The following is a 10,338-nucleotide window of genomic DNA, read 5'->3' as shown; positions in this document are numbered from 1 at the left end:
CTCTAGAAAAACATAACTATCCCAAAAAATTGTTAATGAAATTTGACCTGCACTTACATTAGTACCTTGTCGTATTTGTAGCTACACTATATGATCGCATGATGGCACCAAACCACTGCAAAAGCTGTCCACCGATAGGAAAGCGTCAGATTGTGAATCTTCCAGATAGGAGTCGGGAAGATACCGGAAAACAAATATCAGTGTCAATGTTTGGTTCAGCACCCTGCATACTGGATACAAGACATGAAATGCATTCAATCGTAAGTAGCTAGCTACCATTAGTTATGGCCGTGTTTTAGAAGACGACTTGTGTCAAAGAGCACCTTAAAAACCTGACAAGCGCTAGCTTGTGACAGCAAGACATGTTTTAAGTTAGCTAACTAGGTCACAGCTAACATGATCCAACCGTGTGTTAAACATAATATACGTGTTCTATATATTATTAATTCATATTGAATTTTGCAATAACACGGTACCTAAATAGCTAGCAATGTGTATAGTAGTAGGTACAGACCGCTATAGGTAGGCTAACTAAGGTTAGCTTGTTATGCTAGCTAGCCAAGTAAACCCATTGACAAGCTACTGAAGACTAATCACGACATTACCTAAAATTTGCTAGCATTGTCAGGACAATTAAGGGCCTTGTCATAAAGCGGGTTTTTTCTAATAGTTGTGTATTGTAGCTAATCTTATGACTGACTGTTAGGTTGTCTACTCTAGAACATTGTGCGCCAGTCTGATTTATGACCGTTCTGACTACAAGAAACATGATGCATCATGATATTATGTTGGTCACCATCTTCAACTGGCAGTTTAGTACACGACAACAGTAGCTAAGTGATTTGAATGTGTCAGAGAGAAGACCGTTGTTACTGTCCTCTGGGTGAAAACCAGTGTATGTTCATTTTATGAGAGGAATACATAACTGTCTGTTCTCCACGTAGACCCCCAGATACACATACAGCATCTGTGTAGAGGGAACATGGAAGTGCATGGTATTACATTCAGATGAGTCACCTGAACAGTCCTCTATGTAGCTGCTGTGTGTTGTGTAATCCCTTGTATCTTCAGGTTGATGTGTCATAGAATCCACTCTGGTTAGGATAGTTAATATTGATTATACTCCCTGTGTGTGTGAATGAATTGCAAGTTTTAGCCTGTGCATGTTCCCACTTGGGTATTTTTGTCAGTTGAGTTGACTTTGGATCCATTGTGTGTGTGTGTGTGTGTTCCAAACATTGTTTTTAACCCTTCTCTCAGGTGAGATGGGCTGACCTACTTTCCCCTGCTGTCTACCTGTGTGTAACTGTGTGTGTGTACTTCATTATTTATGGACCCCCTGGAAGAGAACGGAGACAAAGGATGATGTGGTGATAGAGAGAGAGAAGGGAGAGAATAAGCGGTAGACCGAGAGCGGAAGCCAAGAGTAACAGAGAAGGGTAGATGGATAGGGAGGACGAGAGATAGCAAGGAGGGTTAACATTAACAGTGGCCAAGTTCAGCTGGCGTCAACATGCCCTGCTCAGACACACACTCCCCTTAGAGATGCATTGCGAATAACACCATTCATTCAGAGGTAGGCGTTGCATAAAGCCACCATACCTGCCCTGCTCTTCAGGTTATTCTGCGTATTCCAATGGAATACGTCCATTCTATTAAGTCTATTTCTTCGGGCCTAACCCTCTAGAACATGGATGGGCAATTGGAAGCCCCCCTTTTGAAGGCCCTCGGATAAAAAAATGTTCTAAGCTAAGTCGGGTCTCAACTTACCTTTGAGAGTTAGAATAGTAGAATACACAAGGTGCAATATAGAAATGTGGTTGTGCATCAACAGTTTCTCTTATGTTAGTCACTGATGGTCAGTCAGTTAGCCCATGTCAGCTACATGTTTGTATCATGGTTGAATTGCCGCATTGATTTTGTTAGTCTCATTCAGATATTATATAAAAAATTGCAAACATTTCTCTCCACCATATGGCAAAATGTTTCGAATTGCAGGAAACTAGCTGTAAAATACTTGCAGATTTCTTGAGTTAGATCAATTCTGACTATTTTGAAAAAGTGTATACAGGCTACGGCGTCTCAAAATGGACAAACGGTACTATTGGCGCTTTTTTCTCTCGTTTTTCAAGCGAAGTTCTTTTAAAGGAGTAGGCGTCAGCATGCTTCAGTTTGGCTGGCGCCTAACCGAACAAACTAGTGTGCTTGCATACTCCCTTATAATACATACATTTAGACGTTGTTGGCGAGGAGATCATAGTCGCGCAATTTTGCATCAGACTAGAATGTTTGGTGCAGTATTTCTCACGTCAGAAAATGTGCATGAGGATGAGTCGTCTCTTGGTGAACGACAACCGGTTTCATTGAATAACCCCTACTGTTTACCGGGCGTAGACTTCGGCTACCGAATTCAACTTAACTCGATAAAAAAGGTTGTGTGCCCAAACAGCTGAAGTCCAAAATGAACAAAAACGGCACAAAATGTTGTCATAATATATGCACAAACTATTCCGAACTGCCTTTTTAATGCTGAAGTGTATTCTAAGTAGAGGTCGACCGATTAATTGGCATGGCCTTTTTGGACGCCGATTACATTGCAATCTACAAGGAGACTGCGTGGCATGCTGACCACCTGTTACACAAGTGCAGCATCAAAACGACCTTGTGGCTGCAAGGAGCCAAAGTAAAGTGCTAGCTAGTATTAAACTTATCTTTTAAAAAACAATCAATCTTCACATAATCACTAGTTAACTACACATAATTGATGATATTACTATGTCCTAACTTGTCCTGCGTTGTATATAATCAATTTGGTGCCTGTTAATTTACCATCGAATCACAGCCTACTTCAACTTCGCCAAACGGATGATGATTTAACAAAAGCGCATTCACGAAAAAAGCACAATCGTTGCACAAATGTACCTAACCATAAACATCAATGCCTTTCTTAAAATCAATACACAGAAGCATATTTTTTTTAAACGTGTCTATTTAGTTAAAAGAAATTAATGTTAGCAGGCAATATTAACTAGGGAAATTGTGTCACTTCTCTTGCGTTCAGTGCAAGCAGAGTCGGTATATGCAGCAGTTTGGGCCGCCTGGCTCGTTGCGAACTGTGTGAAGACCATTTCTTCCTAACAAAGACGGTAATTAATTTGACATAACATTGAAGGTTGTGCAATGTAACAGCAATATTTAGACTTAGGGTTGCCACCCGTTCGATAAAATGCGTAACGGTTCCATATTTCACTGAAAGAATAAACATTTTGTTTTCAAAATGATAGTTTCCGAATTTGACCATATTAATGACCAAAGGCTAGTGTTTCTGTGTGTTTAATATATTATAATTAAGTCTATGATTTCATAGAGCAGTCTGACTGAGCGGTAGTAGGCAGCAGCAGGCTCGTAAGCATTCATTCAAACAGCACTTTACTGCGTTTGCCAGCAGCTCTTAGCAATGCTTGAAGCACAGCGCTGTTCATGACTTCAAGCCAATCAACTCCCGAGATTAGGCTGGCAATACTATAGTGCCTATAAGAACATCCAATAGTCAAAGGTATATAGAGAGATAGTCCTATAGTAACTACAACCTAAAACTTCTTACCTGGGAATATTGAAGACTCATGTTAAAAGGAACCACCAGCTTTCATATGTTCTCATGTTCTGAACAAGGAACTTAAACGTTAGCTTTCTTACATGGCACATATTGCACTTTTACTTTCTTCTCCAACACTTTGTTTTGCATTATTTAAACCAAATTGAACATGTTTCATTATTTATTTCAGACTAAATTGATTTTATTTTTGTATTATATTAAGTTAAAATAAAAGTGTTCATTGTGCATTCAGTATTGTTGTAATTGTCATTATTATTATTAAATACATATATAAAAAAAATTGTCCGATTATTCGGTATCGGCTTTTTTTGATCCTCCAATAATCGGTATCACCGTTGAAAAAAATTATCGGTCGACCTCTAATTCTCAGTGTTTTGAGATCTGGAAGAATACATTTGTTTACTCAGGAATTGCGTTAGACGTTCTCTCTTTTCTATTCCCTTACTTACACTGGTAATAATGCCTTGCCTTCTGATAGGCTAAGTTAAACCATATTGATTATGCCAATCAAATCCTCTCAGATTGTCACGTGTGTAGGGGTCCATTTGGGATTGGGCCAGGACTATCTGTTGGATAGAACAGGAAATCATGTCAGCTTTATTCATTTTCTTTCTGCAATGCTCTGAACACACCCCTATTCTAACCAACTCACATCTGTTCATCTCTGACCTTCTTCCCCTGTCTCCAATCTGATTGGTCGAGATCCAGACAGCTTTTAGCAACCCTTGTAAGTTCCCTTGTAAGTGCAGAATGAGTGTTGTTATGTTCCCCTGGCTGAGTTTTAATGGAGCTTTCTACGAAGGAGATTACATTTGATACTTTTATACTTCCTATAAAAACATGTAGTACATTAGGAGGAAGTCTTTTCTCTTGTTTTAGGGGTCAAAAGATCAGATTTTAGGATTTTAGCTTGTTTTACTGCTGTAATGTGGTGAAACTTTAAACAGAATTTAACTGATTAGAGGAAGGCTTATAAACAGCCCAGTATCTCAGGACAGGCAAGGCAGCGGAACAGAGAAAGCCTCTTTTCTTTCTCTCACTAATCCCTCGTTCTTTCTCTCTTTTAAAGGGCATTGGAAACATTTGTTTACATTGCCAAAGCAAGTGGAATAGACAATAAACAAAAGGGAAATAAACGTGTGTTCGTCTCTCTCTCTCTCTCTCTCTAGTCAGTAGGAGGAGGGCTGTTTGTTGTAGGTGTGGCAAGGGGAGTGGCCGACCTTCATGCTGAGAGGTCACAGCGGAGGAGCCCCATGGATGAGGGTAAGGATGAGAAGGTGACGGAGGGAGGAACGGAGAGGAAAGGGGGGACCTAGTCAGTTGTACAACTGAATGCCTTCAACTGAAATGTGTCTTCCGCATTTAACCCAACCCCTCTGAATCAGAGAGGTGCAGGGGGCTGCCTTAATCAACATTCACATCTTCAGCACCCGAGGAACAGTGGGTTAACTGCCTTGCTCAGGGCAGAACGACAGATTTTTACCTTGTCAGCTTAGGGATTCGATCCAGCAACCTTTCGGTTACTGGCCCAACGATCTAACCACTAGGCTACCTGCCGAGCCCCATGGGTGAGAGCGGGAGGCAGGGGGAGAGAGAGGAGCCCTCTGGATAAGGTCTAGGAGAGGAGAGGGAGAGAGAGGAGCCCTCTGGATAAGGTCTGGGAGAGGAGAGGGAGAGAGAGAGGAGCCCTCTGGATAAGGTCTAGGAGAGGAGAGGGAGAGAGGAGCCCTCTGGATAAGGTCTAGGAGAGGAGAGGGAGAGAGAGGAGCCCTCTGGATAAGGTCTAGGAGAGGAGAGGGAGAGAGGAGCCCTCTGGATAAGGTCTAGGAGAGGAGAGGTAGGGGTAGAGAGAGGAGCCCTGTGGATAAGGTCTAGGAGAGGAGAGGTAGGGGGAGAGAGAGGAGCCCTCTGGATAAGGTCTAGGAGAGGAGAGGCAGGGGGAGAGAGAGGAGCCCTCTGGATAAGGTCTAGGAGAGGAGAGGCAGGGGGAGAGAGAGGAGCCCTCTGGATAAGGTCTAGGAGAGGAGAGGGAGAGAGAGGAGCCCTCTGGATAAGGTCTAGGAGAGGAGAGGCAGGGGGAGAGAGAGGAGCCCTCTGGATAAGGTCTAGGAGAGGAGAGGCAGGGGGAGAGAGAGGAGCCCTCTGGATAAGGTCTAGGAGAGGAGAGGCAGGGGGAGAGAGAGGAGCCCTCTGGATAAGGTCTAGGAGAGGAGAGGAGAGGGAGAAAGAGGAGCCCTCTGGATAAGGTCTAGGAGAGGAGATGCAGGGGGAGAGAGAGGAGAGGGAGAGAGAGGAGCCCTGTGGATAAGGTCTAGGAGAGGAGATGCAGGGGGAGAGAGAGGAGCCCTCTGGATAAGGTCTAGGAGAGGAGAGGTAGGGGGAGAGAGAGGAGCCCTCTGGATAAGGTCTAGGAGAGGAGAGGCAGGGGGAGAGAGAGGAGCCCTCTGCATAAGGTCTAGGAGAGGAGATGCAGGGGGAGAGAGAGGAGAGGGAGAGAGAGGAGCCCTCTGGATAAGGTCTAGGAGAGAGAGAGGCAGGGGGAGAGAGAGGAGCCCGCTGGATAAGGTCTAGGAGAGGAGAGGCAGGGGGGAGAGAGGAGCCCTCTGGATAAGGTCTAGGAGAGGAGAGGGAGAGAGAGGAGCCCTCTGGATAAGGTCTAGGAGAGGAGAGGGAGAGAGAGGAGCCCTCTGGATAAGGTCTAGGAGAGGAGAGGTAGGGGGAGAGAGAGGAGCCCTCTGGATAAGGTCTAGGAGAGGAGAGGGAGAGAGAGGAGCTCTCTGGATAAGATCTAGGAGAGAGAGAGGCAGGGGGAGAGAGAGGAGCCCTCTGGATAAGGTCTAGGAGAGGAGAGGTAGGGGGAGAGAGAGGAGCCCTCTGGATAAGGTCTAGGAGAGGAGAGGCAGGGGAGAGAGAGGAGCCCTCTGGATAAGGTCTAGGAGAGGAGAGGCAGGGGGAGAGAGAGGAGCCCTCTGGATAAGGTCTAGGAGAGGAGAGGAGAGGGAGAGAGGAGCCCTCTGGATAAGGTCTAGGAGAGGAGAGGGAGAGAGACCCCTCTGGATAAGGTCTAGGAGAGGAGAGGCAGGGGGAGAGAGAGGAGCCCTCTGGATAAGGTCTAGGAGAGGAGAGGCAGGGGGAGAGAGAGGAGCCCTCTGGATAAGGTCTAGGAGAGGAGAGGCAGGGGGAGAGAGAGGAGCCCTCTGGATAAGGTCTAGGAGAGGAGAGGTAGGGGGAGAGAGAGGAGCCCTCTGGATAAGGTCTAGGAGAGGAGAGGTAGGGGGAGAGAGAGCTGAAATATTGTCTTATGTCCCGATTCTTCATCCTTTTCTCCTGGTCATTGATTTAAAAGCATCGATTAGTGTAAGCATTGGCTGGTGCATTGGCTGGAGGGAGTTTCCACCAGTGTAAAATACATTTGAGAAAGTGTGCAGATATCACTAGCAACAACAGAATACACATTTTGGGATTACATATAGAAGGTCAATTTTACTCAGATTTTGTTGCGTTACGAAGTGGGATTGAAATAGATTGAATTGTACTTTCTTGTCATTGATCTTCATAATATCCAAGTGAAAAGAAAATGCTACAACTTTTTACAAATTAATAGCTAAAATACAGTCATTGCGTAAGTATTCACCTCCTTTGTTTAGACAAGCCTACATTAGTTGAGAAGTAAAATGTGGCTTAATAAATCACATAAGTTATATGGACTCACTCTGTGTGAAATAATAGGGCTTGACATGATTTTTGAATTACTACCCCTTCCTCTGTCCCCCATACATACAACATCTGGAAGGTCCCTCAGTCATGTATTGAATTAAAAGCACAAATTCAACTACAAAGACCAGGGAGCTTTTCAAAAGCCTCATAAAGAAGGGCAGTGATTGGTAGATGGGTAACAGTAACAAATCAGACAGGGGTGGCAGGTAGCCTAGTGGTTAGAGTGTTGGGCCAGTAACTGAAAGGTTGCAAGATCGAATCCCCAAGCTGACAAGGTAAAAATCTGTCGTTCTGCCCCTGCCCCAGTTAACCCACTGTTCTTAAATAAGAATTTGATCTTAACTGACTTGCCTAGTTAAATAAAATAAAAACATTTCAATAAATTAAGCATGGTCAAGTTAGTAATTATTCTGTGGATGATGTATTAAACCACACAGACACATGAAAGATACAGTCGTCCTTCTGAACTGAGCTGCAGGACAGGAAGGAAACTGCTCAGGGACGTCACCATGAGACCAGTGGTGATTTTTAAATGGCCTAAATGAGTGAAAAGAAGAATGCAAATATACAGAATAAGGCACTAGACTAATACTACAAAAAAAACACTGCAAAGGAATAAACCTTATGTTTGGGGCCAATCCAACATCACTCAGGAACTGCCTCCTTATTTTGAAGCAAGGTGTGCCTGCATCATGGAATGGGGATGCTTGACATCGGCAATGAAAAGAAAACAGGATGGATCCTGCTTTCAACCAGACACTGGGAGATGAATTCACCTTTCAGCAGGACAATAACCGGTAACACTTTACTTGACAGCCAGTGTCATAACACGTTATCAAACGGTTTTAACCATGTCAAAATATGTCATAACAGCTGACATTACAGTGATAATATAGTCATAACACTGTCATGACCCATATATTTACACCTGTTGTGACATATATTGTTATTTTATGGCTGGTTATGACACCTACATAACATTTATTCCAATTAGTTTTTTCCCAGAGAAGAAGTTTCCTTTTGTTTGAAAGTTTGTTTCGTAAATCCTTTGTTGTTGTAATGAATTCTTTACAGTCATATTTTAGAAATTATATTTTAAATTACTTTATGACACTGTCATGATACACTTTATGACACTGCATTATGACATTGCAATCATATAAGCCAGATAGGCCTATCACATACATGCCCTTATATCAGTCATCAGTCACAAAGAGGGTGTTTTGTCTTGCTCCTGAAATCTGCTCCTGCGTTTATCACCGTCATCAGAAACAGCATTGGGGTAGCTGCATGTCTGACATCAATGTGTGCACAATTACAATGATCATTTTATATGGTGAATTTATTTTATATATATATATATATATATATAGAAAATAATAATGTGCAAATATTGCACAAAAACGGGTGTGCAAAGCTCTTAGAGACTTAGTCACTGGAGTATCTGACATAGGCTTTGAAAAGGCACCCGGCGAATACCAGTCGCAGAAAGTGCTGGAAAGCTTTCTTGACTTGGACATGCATTTTTGCTGACACATGGATGACCTTTTGTTTAACCAGCTGCTTTTAGCGAAGGTGTTTGGAGTTACCTTTGTAGCTAATAGGCTGTTAGAGTTTACACTTCCTCTTCCAATTATAATGTTGGGAGGTCAAAATAATGAAAAACTATCCACCAAATCTATTCATTTTAAAACGTTGATTACTTCTCCTTTCCATTATCATTCACCTGATGATAAGACAAGACGTGTGGGGAAAAAAACAAGTTTTTTTCTAACATATGATGGGGGTTGCCTGGGAGGGGGTTTCTGGGTCTCTGATTTGCCTGGGAGGGGGTCCCTGGGTCTCTGATTTGCCTGGGCGGGGGTCCCTGGGTCTCTGATTTGCCTGGGACGGGGTTTCTGGGTCGCTGATTTGCCTGGGCGGGGGTCCCTAGGTCTCTGATTTGCCTGGGCGGGGGTCCCTGGGTCTCTGATTTGCCTGGAAGGGGGTTTCTGGGTCGCTGATTTGCCTGGGCGGGATCCCTGGGCAAGAAAAAGTTGAAGAACCTGTATTAGATCTACATGACTGCCTACAGAGTCGATTGGAATCTTTTTTTTATTTTTTATTATTTCACCTTTATTTAACCAGGTAGGTTAGTTGAGAACAAGTTCTCATTTACGACTGCGACCTGGCCAAGATAAAGCAAAGCAGTGTGACACAGACAACAACACAGAGTTACACATGGAATAAACAATAAACAATCCAATAACACAAACAAGTCAATGACACAGTAGAAAAAAGAAAGTCTATATACAGTGTGTGCAAATGGCGTGAGGAGGTCGGCAATAAATAGGCCATAGTAGCGAAGAATTACAATTTAGCAGATTAACACTGGAGTGATAAATGAGCAGATGATGATGTGCAAGTAGAGATACTGGTGTGCAGTAAATAAAAACAGTATGGGGATGAGGTAGGTAGATTGGGTGGGCTATTTACAGATGGACTTTGTGCAGCTGCAGTGTTTAAAGTTGGTGAGGGAAATAAAAGTCTCCAGCTTCAGCGATTTTTGCAGTTCGTTCCAGTCACTCGCAGCAGAGAACTGGAAGGAAAGGCGGCCAAATTAGGTGTTGGCTTTGGGGATGACCAGTGAAATATACCTGCTGAAACGTGTGCTACGGGTAGGTGTTGTTATCGTGAGCTGAGATAAGGCGGAGCTTTACCTAGCATAGACTTATAGATGACCTGGAGCCAGTGGGTCTGGCTACGAATATGTAGCGAGGGCCAGCCGACTAGAGCATACAGGTCGCAGTGGTGGGTGGTATAAGGTGATTTGGTAACAAAACGGATGACACTGTGATAGACTGCATCCAGTTTGCTGAGTAGAGTATTGGAAGCTATTTTGTAGATGACATCGCCGAAGTTGAGGATCGGTAGGATAGTCAGTTTTACTAGGGTAAGTTTGGCGGCGTGAGTGAAGGAGTCTTTGCTGCGAAATAGAAAGCCGATTCTAGATTTGGTTTTGGATT

General features: G+C 43.5%; 1 protein-coding gene across 6 annotated transcripts in view; it reads left to right on the top strand.

Moving 5' to 3' along the window:
- Positions 1-119: 119 nt before the first annotated feature.
- The window catches only part of LOC106569575 (consortin), a 36,509-nt gene continuing 26,290 nt past the window's right edge, over positions 120-10,338 (top strand). For 2 of the 6 annotated variants that reach the window (XM_014141103.2, XM_014141254.2), the window contains exons 1-2: positions 120-260; positions 4,786-4,879. In XM_014141103.2, coding sequence (XP_013996578.2) covers positions 207-260; positions 4,786-4,879 — 148 coding nt within the window. In that variant the 5' untranslated portion in view covers positions 120-206. Of the gene's footprint in view, positions 261-4,785; positions 4,880-8,008; positions 8,131-10,338 lie in introns of all 6 variants that reach the window. The other 4 variants (XM_014141185.2, XM_045714753.1, XM_045714758.1 and 1 more) reach the window with 4 other exon arrangements.

This window comes from Salmo salar, chromosome ssa01, assembly GCF_905237065.1.
Source record: "Salmo salar chromosome ssa01, Ssal_v3.1, whole genome shotgun sequence".
NCBI lineage: Eukaryota > Metazoa > Chordata > Actinopteri > Salmoniformes > Salmonidae > Salmo > Salmo salar.
Note: the sequence above shows the minus strand (reverse complement) of the source record. Positions and strands in the feature narration are given on the sequence as shown.